Here is an 18,207-nt window from a genome sequence, read left to right as displayed (position 1 = left end):
TGGCCACTGCTGTTACCTTTGGAAAAAAAGCACTTTTGAGATAACCATGTCCTGGATGACTGAGAATCTCCATAGACATACAGGCTAAAAGGAATCACTTACTTGTTCCTTCTTAAATGAATTATATATTCTCTTCCTTCAATTATAACATTGAACGATAACTTGTCCTGAAAGCATAGAGGGAGAAAGCAATAGTGACCCAGTCGCAAATAAATGAACAGTGAGAGTCAAGCAGCAATATTTAAAGAGTATTTCACCTTTTTTCTCTCTCTCTTATATATATTCTTGGGCAGAGGTGGGTTTTAGCAGGTTCTAACCAGTTCTGGAGAACCGGTAATGGAAATTTTGAGCAGTCCAGAGAACCGGTAGTAAAAATTCTGACTGGCCCCGCCCCCATCTAGTCTCTGCCTCCCAAGTCCCAACTGATCAGGAGGAAATGGGGATTTTGCAGTAATGTTCCCCTGGAGTGGGGCGGGAATGGAGATTTTGCAGTAACCTTCCCCTGGAGTGGAGAGAGAAGGGAGATTTTGCAGTACCCTTCTCCTGGAGTGGGATGGGAATGGAGATTTTGCAGTATCCTTCCCCTGCCACGCCCACCAAGCCACACCCACTAAGTCACACCCACAGAACCGGTAATAAAAAAAATTGAAACCCACCACTCTTCTTCGGGGGGTGAGGGATACTTTATACATCTTATGTGATTTTTAGATTTAACCTTTTACGTAATGTATTCTTTTTTTATCTTTATTATATTCTATTGTCCAGTTTGTGTCGTGGCCTGTCGGCCACCGGCCCCTCCAGCAGCCGAATCAGAGGAGGAGGAGGAGGAGGCATGGAAGTCAGGGTCAGCATCTAGGCAACCTGAGAGCTCCGAGGGGGAAGAGGGAATGGAGGTGGCAGAGAGAGAAACAGAGGCGGAGCATGGGCCGTCCGTCAGCCCTCAGATGGAGAGTCAACAGCCCCCAGGTCTGGAGATGGCTGATGAGGAAGAGGAGGAACAGCTGGGTCCAGTGCCTGATATGTGGATTTACAGAAGGCAGAGGAGAGGAGAGCAGTGGAAATCTATGGGCCGGTCCTTGGGATGGAAGAGCCACCGCTGCTAGCATGCGCTCAAAACTCGATTGGGCTTATCATCAGGGGATGTCTTATTTTCGGGGAAACACGGTATCTGTGCACAATATTCCCATTAACTCCTTAATTTGATTCATGGAAGTTGCCCCCCCCCCCATGATTAAATACCACCAAATGTTGTGGCTGTGTTCTTTGCTCTTCTCGTTCTATCCTCTTGGGCACAATAATTTCGTAGGAAGACAGATGAGAAAGTGACTGAAATCCTGTAACAGAAGAAGAAGACATGTTAGCCTGTAAAACAAAAGCTCTGGCTTTTAAATCGCTGGACGGTCGGAGCGCGTGAGATAAATAGAACATAGAATGATAGGGTTTATTATAATTGCGGCCAGAATCGTGCTTGCACAACATTGGAAGGGTGAGGAGATCCCTACAGAAGAAAAGATAATAACAAAAATCTTAGAATGTGCAGGAATGAATAAACTAACCCTTGAAGTTAAAGAAAAGGAAGACACTGAATATTTTGAGATATGGGATCTGTTCTATCAATGACAACGGAAGTTAGAACTTCTAAAATTACAAGAGAAAGATTAATTTTACTATTAGGGGTGATTATTGTAACATTAATTTTGATTAGTATTTATTGAAGGAGGAGGAAGAGGAGGAGGAGCAAAATTAGGAGGGGGGAGGAGGAGGAGGAGGAGCAAAATTAGGAGGAGCAAAATTAGAAGGAGGAGGAGGAGGAAGAGGAGGAAGAGCAAAATTAGATGGAGGAAGAAGAGGAGGAGCAAAATTAGGAGGAGGAGGAGGAGCAAAATTAGGAGGAGCAAAATTAGAAGGAGGAGGAGGAAGAGGAGGAAGAGCAAAATTAGATGGAGGAAGAAGAGGAGGAGGAGCAAAATTAGAAGGAGGAGGAGCAAAATTAGAAGGAGGAGGAAGAGCAAAATTAAAAGAGGAGGAGCAAAATAAGAAGGAGGAGGAAGGGGAAGAGGGGAAAAATTAGGAGGAGGAGGAAGAGCAAAATTAGAAGAGGAGGAGCAAAATTAAAAGGAGGAGGAGGAGGAGGAAAATTAGAAAAAGGAGGAGTCATGGGCCCAGATTTTGGACATAAGTTAGCCCATTTGAGACATGTTGGATCAAAAAATTATTCCAGTATGATGCATGGTTTCAGCCAGTTATAGATTAGAGGAGAGTTTTAGTAGTATATAGATATAGTGATTTTTATTTTTATTTTTGCAAAGTCTACACAGCAGTCCCCATTTCACACTTTTTGTAGCACAACGCAAAGCAACAAGAAAACAAAAGGATGGTTCACAAAGAGCAACCCTCCTAAATGCTCAGCTTGTAGAAAACTAGCTTCAAAATATGAAAGATCTTCAGGAAACAAGAAAATATTACTGCCGCAACAACAAAAAATAAACAAACACACGACGTTAGAACTCCTTTGAATAGCCAACTTTTTCGTTTTCAAGAAATCTGGGCACTCGGGGATTTATTACATCTAGAAATGGACACATTATCTCTGTGGGGAGGCAGCAAAAATAAAGAGAGCACAGTGGGCCTTTTGTGCGAGGAGAGATAATCTTGGAAATTGAGCACAATCCCTCTTCACAAAAATGTTCAGAAACATCCTTCAGATGCCTCTTACTTAGCATACCGCTTCAATATGGAGATATAGTCCAATTTTTACCTCACAACTATGCATACTGTAATAATAATAATAGAGCAATCAACCCATGGAACAGAAGTTGCCTTCAGCAGTTGTGGGAGCTTCATCACTGGAGGCTTCCAAGAAGAGACTGGACTGCCATTTGTCGGAGATGGTGTAGGGTCTCCTGCTTGGGTAGGGGGTTGGACTAGATGACCTACAAGGTCCCTTCCAATTCTGTTAATCTGAATCTATCTAAAACGATCAAAGGCCTGGAGATTAAAACATACGATGGACGATTGCAAGTACTCGACACGGCTTGTCTAGTGAAGAGAAGGATCAAGGGAGACAGGATAACCGTCTTCCAATATTTGAGGGGCTGCCACAGAGAGGAGGAAGGGGGTCAAGCTATTTTCCAAGCCACCCAAAGGCCAGACAAAGAATAATGGGTGGAAACTGATCAAGGAGAGATTCAACCTGGAAATAAGGAGGAATTTTCTGACAGTGAGAGCAATCAACCCATGGAATAGAAGTTGCCTTCAGATGTTGTGGGAGCTTCATCACTGGAGGCTTTCAAGAAGAGACTGGACTGTCATCTGTCAGAAATGGTGTAGGGGTTCCTGCTTGGACGTGGGGTTGGACTAGATGACCTACAAGGTCCCTTCCAACTCTATTTATCTGTCTCTGTCTCTGGGGGAATAGCTACTTTGAAAGTCTGACCCCAGGCAGACCAATTCAAAAAGCCCAACCTTGCCCAAATCTCATCTTGATTCAAAAACTGCCCCCACCCAAAAAAAAGTCACTTACAAAACTGACACCTTGAAACGAGAACAATTACAATTTTGCAGCTCGACGTCTTGAGACCAAAGCCACGTTATTCATTCCTTCTCTACTATCTTATCCCCAGGAGGAAAGATGCTTGGGAAAACTGTAACATCCAAGAGGTGGTAATCTGATTTGTAATCTCATTAACTAGGATGCCGAGCTTGGATTGTTTCCCGTGAACTTTGGCATCTCGCAATGAACTCTTTCCTGATTCTCAACCTCCTCTTGCTGATTTTGAGAGATTCCGTCTTCAACGAAGGGAAAACAGACCGATCCCATGCAGCCAATAATATTGGTTAATAAAAATATAGCGAAGAAACCAAGTTCGTCTTGCATGCCTTCCGTAAACAAAGGAGCAGTTCTTCCATCCATTAAGTCAAGGGTGGGATTGAAAAAATTTAGCAACCGGTTCTCTGCCCGGTTGCTGGGTGGGCGTGGTCATGGGGGCGTGGCCTAGTCAGCTTCCTGCACCACGGCGGGTGGGGAGGCATTTTCACCCTCCCCAGACTCTGGAGGCTTTTCTTGAGCCTCCAGAGACTTTTCTTGAGCCTCCAGGAGGGCGAAAACGGTGTCATCTTTGGACTTGGGTCTGACAAGCCACAATCAGGGACTACCAAGATGAACCACCTTCCAGAACAAGTTCATTTGGTCCTCCAACCTTCCTGAAGGCTAAAAGGGACAGGGGCCTGTCAATTCCGAGGAAGAAGATTGTATCTCAAGGTAGGGCATAATTTTCCTTATACCAATGTCCAGAAATATAAAGTGTCAGCACTTCAACCTGCATTTACGCTAGTGCTGACATAAGACGGAGAAGAGGGGGCAGCTGGCAAGAGGATGCTTGACTTCTCACCTACTTATTTTCCCTGGAGATAATGTTTCCGAGGAGATGAGATGGGAGGGGGCGATATTCCTGGGAGCTGAAGTGGGAGATATGGAGAGAGTGATTTGGGAAGAGGGCCAATGAGACGCAGAGAATTGGGGAACGGAAAGGGAAGGTTTTGAGGTCAGGAAGTCAGTGTTGGCTACACCATGATGGGGGACAGGTTGTCGTGCTTAATAAAATGAAAGATTTCTTCAAAGACTATTTGTTTGGAAATGCAATTTATTTTAATTGAGACGACATCGAAACCTGACAGAAAGTTTACTTTGGACAGATAGAAGTAAACAGGGGTGGGTTGCTGGGGGTTCGGGAGAACCTCTAGCTAAAATTCTGTGCAGTTCGGAGAACCCCCAAATCCTACTCAGGGCTGACCCCGCCCACCCTGCCTCTCCCAGGAGTCCCCATGTGGCCCGTTTTGGATGCAGGAAAGTGCAGGGTGCACACAGAGGCTCGGGGAGAGTGAAAAACGGGCCTACTGGAAGTTCGGGAAGGCTAGAAACTGGCCTGTTTCTCCAGAGGGCCTCTGGAGCCTGGGGAGGCCATTTTCGCCCTCCCAGAGGCTCAAGAAAAGCCTCGAGAGCCGGGGAGGGCGAAAACACCTCCCCCCCTCGCCGTAGTGCAGGAGGCCACGCTCACCATGGCCACGCCCACCCAGCAACCGGGCACAGAACCCCTTGCTAAAATTTTTGAAGCCCACCCCTGGAAGTAAACATAGAAGAGCTTTGAACCTGGTCCAACAACAAAAAAGAAGAGGCAAGATGGCAGATGCCACAGGCGGTATCTTGCCGATGTTGGCTACTTCACACCACAAACACCGATGTCTTTGGCACTCTGAAATGCTCTTGCTTCAGTTACCTTGGGTGGATTTAGTATGGTATATAGGATTTATTTCCTGCAGGGAGCGGGCAGGTGTGGGCTTGTAAGAGATTAGTAAAAATACACTTCCTTCTTTCCTGCTCATTTTAGACAAACTTTTAAAGATCTCTCCCTTGCACCATGTTTAAAAGTCTGGAACAAAATCAGGTCTATGTTCTTGTTTCCTATTATAATCTTATATACTAATATTGTAAAGTTTCGCTTGGAACTTAAAAATTAAACTTAAAAATTCACCGGGCTTCTTGACTGCCCGTAAAAATTTTAAAAAGATCTCCAAAAGCCTAACTTATAAAATGGCATTCTCGTATTTCTGTCCACTGTGTTCAGTCTTTTAGGCATCTGGTTTCAAAGTCTTTTTAAACTTATTTTTTTATGAAACCTTTTAGCAAACATTACAGCATATAAAAGGACAACACAGATAAGCAAATAAGAAATATGAAAAATATCTAAAGAATTGCAATTTTCCAGTATATCAATTATTCAATAATTTTTGGGGGAGTGAATATCATGAAATACCCAACATCACAATATTTGAACTGTAGCTTGCTTATTTCAAAGGAAGATAACAGCATACAATGTCCTTAAGATTACAATTCATGCGTGTAAGGAAATGTACAGTATTCCTAGGAATTGTGGGATTGTGTCCAAATCAGTTTAGATTCCTAGCAGTGTTTAGGGTTTTTTTTTCTATTTATCACTCTCCTGGCAGCATATAAATCATCCGATTAGTAGTTTTCTAGAAGGACCTTAACAGAATCACAAAGGGACCTTGGAGGTCCCCCTGCTCAGCCAAAAAAACCCCAAAAACCTGTACCATTTCAGACAATCTCTGGAAGCAATCCGTTCCACTTCTCATCCAAAAAGCTTCTTCAGCTCTTTGAATGATGTGGGAGTAGGAACGGATTTCCAGAGGGGAAAAAATTGCAGACTACAGAAACCATTTGCACCACTCAGGTGATACCCTGAGGACACAGGTAGACCTCCAAGGGCTTCAAGGACCCTCTAAAAGGATGCAAACGACCAGCTGTCTGCAAGGAGCATCAATCCTTCCATTCCCCACCATTCAGTCAGAGCTGAGGAAGCTTCTCGGGTGAGAAGTGAAACGTCTTCAAAGAAAGAAAAAAACCAAGAAAGTCCAAGAAAGTCCTTGGTGGTGCAGCGAACTAAAGTGCTGTTAAGTAGCACCAGCTGCCTGCAATTACTGCGAGTTCGAATCTCACCAGGCTCAAGGTTGACTCAGCCTTCCATCCTTCCGAGGTCGGTAAAATGAGGACCCAGTTTGTGGGGGCAATAAGCTGACTTTGTATAAAAAAAGAACACCGCTTGGGGAGGCCGAAAGCCCTACTAAGCAGGTATATACAAAAAGTATAAAGGCTATTGCTTAACGCATTGTAAGCCGCCCTGAGTCTCCGAAGAAAGGGCGGCATATAAATCGAACCAATAAATCAATCAATAAATAAATCTCTACAAACTTTTAGCTATGGAATTTGGGATGGACACCCTTGGAATGGGGTGGGAGTAGGAACGGATTTCCAAAAATAAAAAAATAAAAATTGCAGACTACCGGAACCATTAAAACGACTCAGGTGACTCCGAGGACACAGATAAACATTTTACTAATTGTTACTCAACCTTGGCAGCTCGGAGGATCTGTGGACTTCAACTCCCACCATTCTCCAACCAGCACAGTTATGACAAGGTGCAGACTTCGACTCTCACTTTCAGTCAATTTGGGGGGGGGGGTTGATGCTCTTGAAACACAAACTTGTTTGACTTCCTTCCTTGACGCACTTTCCGCCGTGCCCTCAAAACATTCCTGTTTCAGCAGGCTGGCCTGGCCTAACTTTCCCTTTATATTGCTTTTTGATTTTATTTTAAACTGGGATGTCTTGAATTATCTAGGACCAGAGTGTTTAGTATATTTTAATTGGTTTTTTATTATTAACGTTTGTATTACATGTATTTTTATCGTTCGCTGTTCACCGCCCTGAGTCCCTTAGGAATAGGGCGGTATATAAATTTAATAAATAAATAAATAAAATAAATAAAAGCTTGGATTGATTTCTTTACAGGTGTGCCTGTATAAAATCTATTTTCCCGCAGCTTTTCTCCCCCGCCCCATGACACTCCTGGACCCCAGAGAGAGAGGGGGGGATTGGGCACCAACGACCCTTTTCTGCGTTCCCACGAGACACGAAAGCGAAGCCTAACGCTAAAATCCGCGTTGCGATCAAAGGGGCTTCTCCAAATCAAGTTTCTCCTGGACGAAAAAGGCAGCTGGGGAAGCGGTTCCGAGGAGGGGCCCACAAAGGCAGCGAAGAAACTCCCCCCCCCCATCTCTCTCTCTCTTTCTCTGTTATACTCTCTCTCTCTCTCTCACTATCTCTTTCTGACTCTCTTTCTTTCTTTCTTTCTTTCTTTCATTCTTTTTCTCTCTCTCTTTCTCTCCCTCCCTCTCTTTTCCCTCCCTCCCTCTCCCTCCTTCTTTCTCTCTCTCTTTCTTCCCTCCTCCTCCCTCATTCTCTCTTTCTCTCTTCCTCCCTCCCTCCCACTCTCCCTCCCTCATTCTCTCTTCCTCTCCCTCCCCTCCACCTCCCCCTCATTCTCTTTCTCTCTCCTCCTCCTCCCTCCCATGCTTCCTCTCTCTCTTCCTCTCTCCCTCCCTCCCTCCCTCATTCTCTCTCCCTCCCTCTCTCTCTCCCTCATTCTCTTTCTCTCTTCCTCCCTTCCTCTATCCCTCCCTCGTTCTCTCTCTTTCTCACTCTCTTCCTCCCTCCCTCTTTCTCCCTCTCTTTCTCCCTCTCTTCCTCCCACCCTCTCTCCTCCTCTCTCCATCCCTCCCTCTCTCCTCCTCTCTCCATCCCTCCCTCCCTTTCTCTTTTCCCTCCCTCTCTCCTTCTCTCTCTCTTCCTCCCTCCCCTCTCTCTTTCTCACTCTCTTCCTCCCTCCCTCTCTTTCTCTCTCTTTTTCCCTCCCTCTCTCCTTCTCTCTCTCTTCCTCCCTCCCTCTCTTCCTCCCTCTCTCTTTCTCTCTCCCTCTCTCTTCCTCTCTTCCTCCCTCTCTCCTCCTCTCTCCCTCCCTCTCTTTCTCTCTCTCTCTTCCTCCCTCTCTCCTTCTCTCTCTCTTCCTCCCCCTCCCTCTATCTCTCCCTCCCTCTCTCTCTCTCTCTCTCTCTCTCTCTCTTCTTGTTCTTCCTCCCTCTTTCTCTCTTTTTCAGCCGGGCTGGAAGAGGGCGGGCGGCCTCCGCCGAGCTTCCCAGCCAGACCAGGGGCTCTCCGGCCGGAGCCGAGGCGTCCGCGGCCGGCCTCTTCCCCTTCCCCACCCCCAGCCCCCCACCTCCCCTCCCCTCCAAGCCCTTCGACGGCCCCGAGCCGAGCATCCTCCGTCCAGCCGGCTCTCCCCCCACCGCTTCCCCACCTGCCCCCGAGGTTGGCAGCGATCTCGGGGCCAAGGCGGCTGCGACTCACCGGGCTGCTGGTGCGGGAAGCTCCGCGCCGGGCAAAGCAGCAGCAGCAGCCGCAAGAGCAGCCCAGAGCCGCGGGCGCTCGCAGCTGTCCGCATCCCCGGCGGCGGAGCGGAGCTCGGGGGCAGCTCCGGCTATGGAGGCTGGCGAGGCGGGACTCCCCCGTCCCCGGACCCACCCCCGGGGAGGAGCCGCCGCCTCCGCTCCCCACGCCGGCCAGCCAGGAGACTCGGCTTACAGAGTTGCAAGGGAGACCCCCTCGCCCCCCCCCCCCCGGTTATATAGCACTTTCCCTTTAGGGACAAAAGGTATCGGAGTCATAGAATGGAATAGAATAGAATAGAATAGAATAGAATAGAATAGAATAGAATAGAATAGAATAGAATAGAATAGAATGGAATAGAATGGAATAGAATAGAATAGAATAGAATAGAATAGAATAGAATGGAATGGAATGGAATGGAATGGAATGGAATGGAATGGAATGGAATAGAATAGAATAGAATAGAATAGAATAGAATAGAATAGAATAGAATAGAATAGAATAGAATAGAGAGTAGAGAGTAGACAATAAAGAGTAGAATAGAATAAGTAGAGTAGAATAGAATAAGAGTAGAGTAGAGTAGAATACGATAGAATAGAATTTAGAATAGAATAGGAGTAGAGTAGAATATGATAGAGTAGAGTAGAGTAGAATAGAATAGAATAGAGTAGAGTAGAGTAGAATAGAGTAGAGTAGAGTAGAATAGAGTAGAGTAGAGTAGAATAGAAAAGAGAGTAGAGAGTAGAATAGAATAGAATAGAATAGAATAGAGAGTAGGGTAGACTAGGGTAGAATAGAATAGAATAGAATAGAATAGAATAGAATAGAATAGAATAGAATAGAGAGTAGAGAGTAGACAATAAAGAGTAGAATAGAATAAGTAGAGTAGAATAGAATAAGAGTAGAGTAGAGTAGAATACGATAGAATAGAATTTAGAATAGAATAGGAGTAGAGTAGAATATGATAGAGTAGAGTAGAGTAGAATAGAATAGAATAGAGAAGAGTAGAGTAGAGTAGAGTAGAGTAGAGTAGAGTAGAGTAGAGAGTAGAGAGTAGACAATAAAGAGTAGAATAGAATAAGTAGAGTAGAATAGAATAAGAGTAGAGTAGAGTAGAATACGATAGAATAGAATTTAGAATAGAATAGGAGTAGAGTAGAATATGATAGAGTAGAGTAGAGTAGAATAGAGTAGAGTAGAGTAGAATAGAGTAGAGTAGAATAGAGTAGAGTAGAGTAGAATAGAAAAGAGAGTAGAGAGTAGAATAGAATAGAATAGAATAGAATAGAGAGTAGGGTAGACTAGGGTAGAATAGAATAGAATAGAATAGAATAGAATAGAATAGAATAGAATAGAATAGAATAGAATAGAATAGAATAGAATAGAATTCTTTATTGGCCAAGTGTGATTGGACACACAAGGAATTTGTCTTTGCTGCATAAGCTCTCAACGTACATAAAAAGACAAGATACACTCAACAAGAATCATAAAGTACAACACTTAATGATAGCCATAGGATCATATGTTCTGCAAACTCCATAATTCGAATCATTCACGACCTTGTTTCTCCTCCAGCAAGTGGCGGCCGCTGCTGCCATCTGTTGGCCAGGCTGCGAAGCGCCGTTCTTCTTTTACCGCTTTTGCCTTATTGGATGCCGGCAGCGGCCTCGCGGGCCAATCGGAGCTGCGCTCGAGAAAGTGGGAGGGGCGACGACTGAAAGAGCCTCTTTCAGCATAATAGGGGCAGGATCTGGGCTTGCAAAGCTCTGAGTGCCTCTAGGTGGCAGCAGAGCGCAACATCCCGAAGAGATTTCCCATCCCAGATCAGTTCACCGAGCTTTTACCTTAAAAAGGTTCAGCGGTCCTTCTCTTTCGGTCTCTCTCTATGGTATGCGTCGACACCGCCCCTTGACAAGCCTCGCTTTTGATTGGACAGAATCGCGAGGCGAGGCCCGCCCTCTCAGAGGGGCAGCTTCGCGATTGGTGGAAAGGCGAAGTTACGTATTTCCGAAGCGGCCGGCCTCGGCCGGAAGTCGGAAGGGCGCCGTCTCCGCTATGGCGGGCGGTGGGCCGATTTGTTACGCGCTCCTGTGTGGTCAGGCGGCGCTGTTGCTGGGCAACCTGCTCCTGCTGCAGGGGGTCTCCCGGACCCACCAGCACAACGCCACCGAGAGCCCCGCCGGCGCTCCAGAGGCAGAAGGGCAGCAGCGGCCCCCTCACGCAACCCCCGCCAGCCTCTGGGAATACCAAGGCCCGTACGCGCCGCTGATCCTCTGCGACCACCTGTGAGGACGGGTGGGCGGGGCTTGAGGCGCGAGGGGAGGGGCTTGAGGCGCGAGAGGGCGGGGCCGAGGCTATTTAAATTGGAGAAAAGCATTAAAAAATGGCCCTGCAGATGGCATGGGGTGGGGCTTGAGGTGCTGGGGCGGGGCTTGAGGCGCGAGGGGGCGGGGCCAAAGCTATTTAAATTGGAGAAAAGCATTTTAAAAATGGCCCTTCAGATGGCATGGGGCGGGGCTTGAGGTGCTGGGGCGGGGCTTGAGGCACGAGGGGGCGGGGCCAAGGCTATTTAAATTGGAGAAAAGCCTTAAAAACAGGCCCTTCAGATGGCATGGGGCGGGGCTTGAGGAGTGAGGGCGTCGCCATGGCTATTTAAATTAGAGAAAAGCATTTAAAAATGGCCCTGCAGATGGCATGGGGCGGGGCTTGAGGTGCCAGGGCGGGGCTTGAGGTGTGAGGGCGTGGCCAAGGCTATTTAAGTTCGAGAAAAGCGTTAAAAAATGGCCCTGCATATAGCATGGGGTGGGGCTTGAGGGGCGGGGCCAAGGCTATTTAAATTGGAGAAAAGTGTTAAAAAAATGGCCCTGCAGATGGCATGGGGCGGGGCTTGAGGTGCCAGGGCGGGGCTTGTGGCATGAGAGGGCGGGGCCAAGGCTATTTAAATTGGAGAAAAGTGTTTAAAAAATGGCCCTGCAGATGGTGAGGTTTTTTCTTTTGAAGACGTTTCGCTTCTCATCCAAGAAGCGTCTTCAGCTCTGACTGGATGGTGGTGGGGAATGGGAGGATTTATACTCCTTGCAGACAGCTGGTCATTTGCATCCTTTTAGAGGTTCATTGAGGTCACTTGGAGGTTTACCTGTGTCCTCAGGGTCACCTGAGTGATACAAATGCTTCCTGTAGTCTGCAGGTTTTTGTTCTGGAAATCCATTCATATTCCCACACCATTCAAATGGGTTAATGAAAGCTGTTCGAGAAGGTGGGGAATAGATGGACCTCTAGATGTTGCTAAAGTGGAGCTACCATCTCAACTAATGGCAAAGGTGCAGCAACAACTCCAGCGCTTCACTTAACAACTGTGGCACAAAAAGTTGTGAAAAGGGGGCAAAACGCACTTCACCGTCTCGGTTAGCCACAGAAATGTTGGGCTCCGTTGTGGTTGTAAGTTACAGGCTAACCGTATCGGCAATGCAGCTTTTGAGAGTGGTTTTCTCCAATCTGAACTCGGTTCTTTGATTTATATGCAGACCTGAAGAATTCATAGACTGCGAGGATCCTGTGGACCATAACGGAAATACAAGCGCACGGGATGAATTGGGTTACGGCTGTCTCAAGGTGAGCAAAGAAGGTCCTGCTGCTGTCTTTTTCTTCGATAAAGAACATTGGAGTTTTAATTTGCAAAGGAATACGTAACCAAGGAACGTCTGCCAATTAAATTGGCAGACGTGTAACGCTCTCTACATGGGGCTCCCCTTGAGGAGCACCCGGAGGCTCCAACTGGCACAGAGTGTGGCCGCGCAGGTGGTAATGGGAATGACATGGCGTTCCCATGTAACACCTCTCCTGCGCGAGCTGCACTGGCTCCCGGTGGTCTTCCGGGTGCGCTTCAAGGTTTTGGTTACCATCTTTAGAGCGCTCCATGGCTTAGGACCTGGTTATCTACGGGACTGCCTGCTACCACCAATAGCCTCCCACCGGCCGGTACGCTCTCATAGAGAGGGACTCCTCCGGGTGCCATCGGCCAAACAATGTCGACTGGCGGCCCCTAGGGGGAGAGCCTTCTCTGTGGGGGCACCTACGATCTGGAACGAGCTCCCCCCGGAGATACGGAGGATCCTGGATCTGCGCACCTTCCGTCGCGTTCTTAAGACCTTTTTATTCCACCAGGCGGGCCTGGCCTAATCTTTTCCCTCTTTTTAATTATGCAAATTTTAACTGGTTTTTAAATGATTGGAGTGTTTTAATCTGTCTGGGCCAAATTGTTTAATTCAATTTTACTTTGTTTTTAAATTTTGTATCTGTATTTTTACTGTTTGGCTGTTCACCGCCCTGAGTCCTTTGGGAGTAGGGCGGTATATAAATCAAATAAAGTAAGTAAGTAAGTAAGTAAATCTTTTTTCTGTCCTTATAACAGTTTGGTGGCCAAGCATATAGCGACGTCAGCCACACCCGAGTCCTTTGCAGGGCATTGGATGGCATCGAGTGTGCAGGACTGCGAACCTTTCTGCGTGGGAGCAAGCCGTGCATAAAGTGAGTTCCTCTTCTTGGTAAATCTTTGTGGTTTCAGGTGTCGGGGCAGGAGGACAAGGCAGAAGCTAGGTGCAGCAACACCTTAGGAGTAATTGTTTCTTTCGGTTTTATGAGCTGCTCTGCTTATCAGTAAAACCTGCACATGTAATTCTCACAGTGCTGTCTAATGTGTAATGTACCCATGTAGTATGGCTGTAGTAGGTGTATGTATATTTACCCACGTGGTATGCATGTAGTATTACATGTGTTTACCCACAGATGGCTGTAGTAGGTGTATATGTATCATGTAGTATAGCTGTAGTAGGTATAACCAGGTAGTATGGCTGTAGTAGATTTATGTGTATTTACCCATTCAGTAAGGCTGTAGTAGTGTACATGTGTATTTACCCAGGTAGTTTGGCTGTAGTAGGTGTATGTGTATTTACCCACATATGGCTGTAGGTGTATGTGTATTTAACCACGTAGTATGGTTGTAGTATTATTTATCCTTATCATTCGTACTCCCCGCTCTTATTGGTATGATTATGATTATGATTATTCTGTTGCTTTGCATGTACATTGAGAGCTTCTGCGCCGGAGACAAATTCCTAGTGTGCCTAATCACACTTGGCCAAATAAAGTATTCCGTTCAATAAAGTACTCCATGACACAGAAGAGAGACATTCAGTAATTCCATTCTAACTCCAGGTGCTGATTTTATACACCTTTGTTTCTGTCAAAGACAAGTCCTAAATAATTACACACTTGGATGGTACAGGGTGCCCTCAATTTACGACCAGTCACTTAGTGACCATTTAGAGTTATGATGAAGCCCTTTAAAAGGTACTTACAACCCAATTCCAAAGTTCCTACAGGAACCTCTTCCCTAGATGGTTATGCAACTATATTTTGGGTGCTCGGCAACCGGTTTGCATTTACGGCCATTTGCAGCACCCGGCAATCACATGACCGTGATTTACGACATTTTTGCCGAAACCCAGCATTTATTTCTACTTTGAAGCAAAAAAAAAATGCCCCCTGACAAACTATAGATTTGCTTAGCAGCCACTGCAAAAAAAAAAAAAAAGATAGAAAAATCGAGTTGGTCCCATGGATGACTCATTAGAACTTATGACTGTAGTAGACAGGTTCCATCACGGTTGTTAACAGATTAACAGAGTTGGAAAGGACCTTGTAGGTCATCTAGTCCAACCCCCCCGCCAAAGCAGGGGATCCTACACCATTTCTGACCGATGGCAGTCCAGTCTCTTCCTGAAATCCTCCAGTGATGAAGCTCCCACTACTTCCGAAGGCAACTTCTGTTCCAAGTTGGGGACTGCCTGTAATCATTGCAGGGTCTATTCCAATGGTGGGATTCGGCCGGTTTGGGCAAACCGGTTGTTAAATTGTTGGCTCGCCCTGCCCCTTCCAGGAGTCCCGTGTCCCATTTTTGGCTTCCAGATAACTGCAAGGAGGCCTACTAGGCCCAAAACGGCACGGAGGGAGCGCCCCCCCCCCTGCATCCCGTTTTTGCTCCCAGGAGGATGCAGGAGGCCGAGTGCTGCCTGTCACACACCCCCTGGCCACACCCACCAAGGCCACACCCACCCAGCCAGTCATTAGGATAGAGAACCGTTTGTTAAATTATTTGAACCCCACCACTGGGGTCATGTTATATCCAGGGGTGAGTTCTACTTACCTTTACTAGCGGTTCACAACAGGGCCGCGCGCACGCTCTTCTGTAAATGCACGGAAGCATTCCAATGATGTCAGAGTCGGTGGGCGGAGCCTCCGGTCGGTTTTACTACCGGTTCTATAGAACCGGTGCGAACCGGGAACAACCCACCACTGGTTATATCCATTATTAGAGGGCGCCGTGCACAATACCTAAACCTTCCTTTAAATATTTTTCCCCTTCTCTTGGCGACTTTTGAATCCCAGATACACTGGACACTACTTCATTACCACTCTCCTCTACTCCTTTTTCTTGGGCTGCTTTGGAGTGGACCGCTTCTGCCTGGGCCACACAGGTACAGCTGTGGGGAAACTCCTGACCCTCGGCGGTCTCGGCATCTGGTGGTTTGTGGACCTGATTCTTTTAATCACCGGGGGACTCATGCCCAGCGACGGGAGCAACTGGTGCACCATTTACTGAAAAGCTCATCATTTCGGTTGCTGAAAAGCTTATCGTTTCGGTCGGACTTAATCCCGAGAGGAAAAAGCGAGGGGGCAGCCTGGCTTACACGAACCTACTGCTTGAGAGAAGATCCACGGAGACCAAAGAGACTGGAGATGTGGTGTATTTATTTTCCCGTGGAACTGGGATGGGGTTAAACAGAAAAAAAAAATGCCAACCATGATTTCTGCAGTATATATACCTCATTGTTTAAAAGTTGTTCTCCTCTTTACAGAAAAACTGTACATTTATTTATGAATTCCATGCCATTTTTCACATGTCGCGCTACTCCACTCCTGCATTTCAGCTTTCTGGGTTCTTGCTGCTGTGGGTTTAGAAGTTTTTAATAATTGGTCCACTTGCTGGCATTAGCTGGCAGGAATTTGCAAGGTTTAAGGCTGTACTAAAAGACGGTGATGTTTATTTACTTCCAATTTTAGGAGTGTGGCACTCCTTTCCCCCTTTGAGTATAAACCAGAAGTCCTTAAATAAAGTCCCTCTTAATGTTTTTGTGCATAGATCGTCTCCGACAGTCCTTCTCCGTTCTTAAATCTCATTTTACAATGGAGGTATGGACAAGCAAGAGTACTTTAAGTACTCAGTTGTAAATTATTTAAAGTCAACCCTAAGCATATGCTTGTTAACTCAAAAAGCAGTGGCCCTCCCTGATGCCTTAAACCAGGAGGTGGGGATCCATGGCCCTTCTATGATGCGTGGACTTCAACTCAGTGGTGAAATGCAAAAACATTTGCTACCAGTTCTGTGGGCGTGGCTTGGTTGGGGGGGGGTCATGTGACTGGGTGGGCGTGCCCAACTTTTTTTTTTTTTTACTTTTTAAAGCATTTTTTACTACCTATTCGCCCGAACCGGTAGTAAAAAAATGCTTTAAAAAAGTTTTTTAACAAAGGTTCCGATAATTGTGCGGCACAGCTGTGGCAACCTCTTTTTTTTATTTTTTAAAGCATTTTTTTTTACGACCGGTTCACCCCGAACTGGAGCGAACCGGTAGCATTTCACCCCTGCTTCAACTCCCAGAATTCCTGAGCCAGCCAGGAATTCTGGGAGTTGAAGTCCCCAAGTCATAAAAGGGCCATGGTTCTCTCCCTACCCCCCGAAAACATTGACATATCTCCCCCCACACACACACACACCTTATGAGAAAATCGTTGGGAGACAGATTTTTAAGACAAATCAGTCATTCTAAAAATTAAGACACAGCAGCTCTGGTTTCTTAAATCAAATCTCCACGTTTATAATCCAGCCAGTTATTGGACCACGCTAAAATAATAGATAACGTCAGAAAAACAATCCATCTAAAAGCAGTTGCGTGCAACAGGACCAGGTTCCCCTTTTCTAGCCTGTGACATTCGTATGGCAGTTTATAGGATAATTTACCTTTCAAAAGCTGAAAATCAAAATGTATTCCTTTTTGCAGTATTAACGAAACGTGACGGACGGCTGAAGTTTCCGGGTGTTGCATAGTAAGAGTAAAAACACTCAAAAGTGTCAGGTGTGACGAGTGTCCTTTGTAACGTTTTTAGGTGTCTTTAAAAAGGGAGGGCCAGTTTGACGTAGTATATTTGGCAACATTGCTTTGTTATCCAATGGAATATATAGGAAATACTGTTCCTATATGCTCCTAAATTTTTCAGCATGATTTGTGCCAGCTGGTAGGCTGGCCATTCATTCTTCATGGAGTCAGTCCAGACAAGCTCCAGTTTGAAATTGTGTTTGTGTGTGTATATATATTTCAAACTGGAGTTTGTCTGGATGTACACACGCACACCAGAGGTGGGTTTCAGCAGGTTCTGACCAGTTCTGGAGAACCGGTAGCGGAAATTTTGAGTAGTTCAGAGAACCGGTAGTAAAAATTCAACTAATGCGTCTTTTGGAGCAAAAAATTTATATAAGACCTGGTCTTACTTTCGGGAAAACATGGTAGGAGGGAATGACTTTGAGTTATTCCTTGTCTCTCAGCCCAACCGACCTCACAGGATTCTTAAATGTAAAGGTTCCCTGAGCACATATGTGCTAGTCGTTCCCGACTCTAGGGGGCAGTGCTCATCTCTGTTTCAAAGCCGAAGAGCCAGCGCTGTCCGAAGATGTCTCCGTGGTCATGTGGCCGGCATGACTCAACGCCAAAGGCGCACGGAACGCTGTTCCCTTCCCACCAAAGGTGGTTCCTGTTTTTCTACTTGCATTTTTTACGGGCTTTCGAACTGCTCGGTTGGCAGAAGCTGGGACAAGTCACGGGAACTCACCCCGTTACGCAGCACCAGGGATTCAAACCACTGAACTGCCGACCTTTCGATCGACAAGCTCAGCGTCTTAGCCACTGAGTTACCGCGTCTCTCTACAGGATTCTTATTAGAAGGAAAAAAAGATGGAAGAACACGATACACTGGCTTGAGCACCTGAAAGGAAGAATATTAGTCTAGCAAAGCTAACACAATAAATAGTAAAAAACTTAACGTCTCCAAAAGTACACAAGGTCAAATCCCTTAACTTCCAGACATTAGGAACTTCAGCCACATCATCAAAAGAATTAAAGGAGATTGTCTCTACGTATCTGGACAGCATCAGTGAAGAATATTGGGTTAGACAATTCGCGTGTCTATATTTTTTTTTAATCCAGTTATCCTAGGTCAATGATGGCTAACCTTTTTGCCATCGCGTGCCGGGAGTGTGTGGAAGTCACATGCATGTTTGCCCACACCCATAA

At 46.1% G+C, this 18,207-nt stretch overlaps 2 protein-coding genes across 3 annotated transcripts in view; one reads left to right on the top strand and one right to left on the bottom strand.

Moving 5' to 3' along the window:
- Nucleotides 1-8,953, bottom strand: part of ADAM9 (ADAM metallopeptidase domain 9) — a 36,414-nt gene extending 27,461 nt beyond the window's left edge. Inside the window, exons 1-3 of one of the 2 annotated variants that reach the window (XM_087875822.1) lie at nt 8,765-8,953; nt 1,240-1,334; nt 103-167 (exon numbers count right to left, since the gene is read on the bottom strand). In XM_087875822.1, coding sequence (XP_087731948.1) covers nt 103-167; nt 1,240-1,334; nt 8,765-8,858 — 254 coding nt within the window. In that variant the 5' untranslated portion in view covers nt 8,859-8,953. Of the gene's footprint in view, nt 1-102; nt 168-1,239; nt 1,898-8,764 lie in introns of those variants that run through there. The other variant, XM_087875821.1, reaches the window with a different exon arrangement.
- Nucleotides 8,954-10,807: 1,854 nt separating this feature from the next.
- Nucleotides 10,808-16,991, top strand: TM2D2 (TM2 domain containing 2). Its single transcript, XM_034406368.2, has 4 exons — nt 10,808-11,088; nt 12,328-12,415; nt 13,215-13,330; nt 15,251-16,991. Exons 1-4 carry the CDS (start codon nt 10,859-10,861, stop codon nt 15,462-15,464), a joined length of 648 nt encoding a protein of 215 aa, XP_034262259.2. The 5' UTR covers nt 10,808-10,858; the 3' UTR covers nt 15,465-16,991.
- Nucleotides 16,992-18,207: the final 1,216 nt, after the last annotated feature.

The sequence above is a fragment of the Pantherophis guttatus genome, chromosome 9 (genome assembly GCF_059756535.1).
Source record: "Pantherophis guttatus breed Tessera chromosome 9, ASM5975653v1, whole genome shotgun sequence".
Classification (NCBI taxonomy): Eukaryota; Metazoa; Chordata; class Lepidosauria; order Squamata; family Colubridae; genus Pantherophis; species Pantherophis guttatus.
This window is presented reverse-complemented; position numbering and strand designations above follow the sequence as displayed.

Excerpts from the sequence above, each read along its gene's own strand:
- TM2D2 (XM_034406368.2), top strand. The coding sequence starts at position 10,859 with ATGGCGGGCGGTGGGCCGATTTGTTACGCGCTCCTGTGTGGTCAGGCG. Across the intron at positions 11,089-12,327 it reads CTGATCCTCTGCGACCACCT|ACCTGAAGAATTCATAGACT; the intron begins GTGAGGACGGGT and ends ATTTATATGCAG. Across the intron at positions 12,416-13,214 it reads TGGGTTACGGCTGTCTCAAG|TTTGGTGGCCAAGCATATAG; the intron begins GTGAGCAAAGAA and ends TCCTTATAACAG.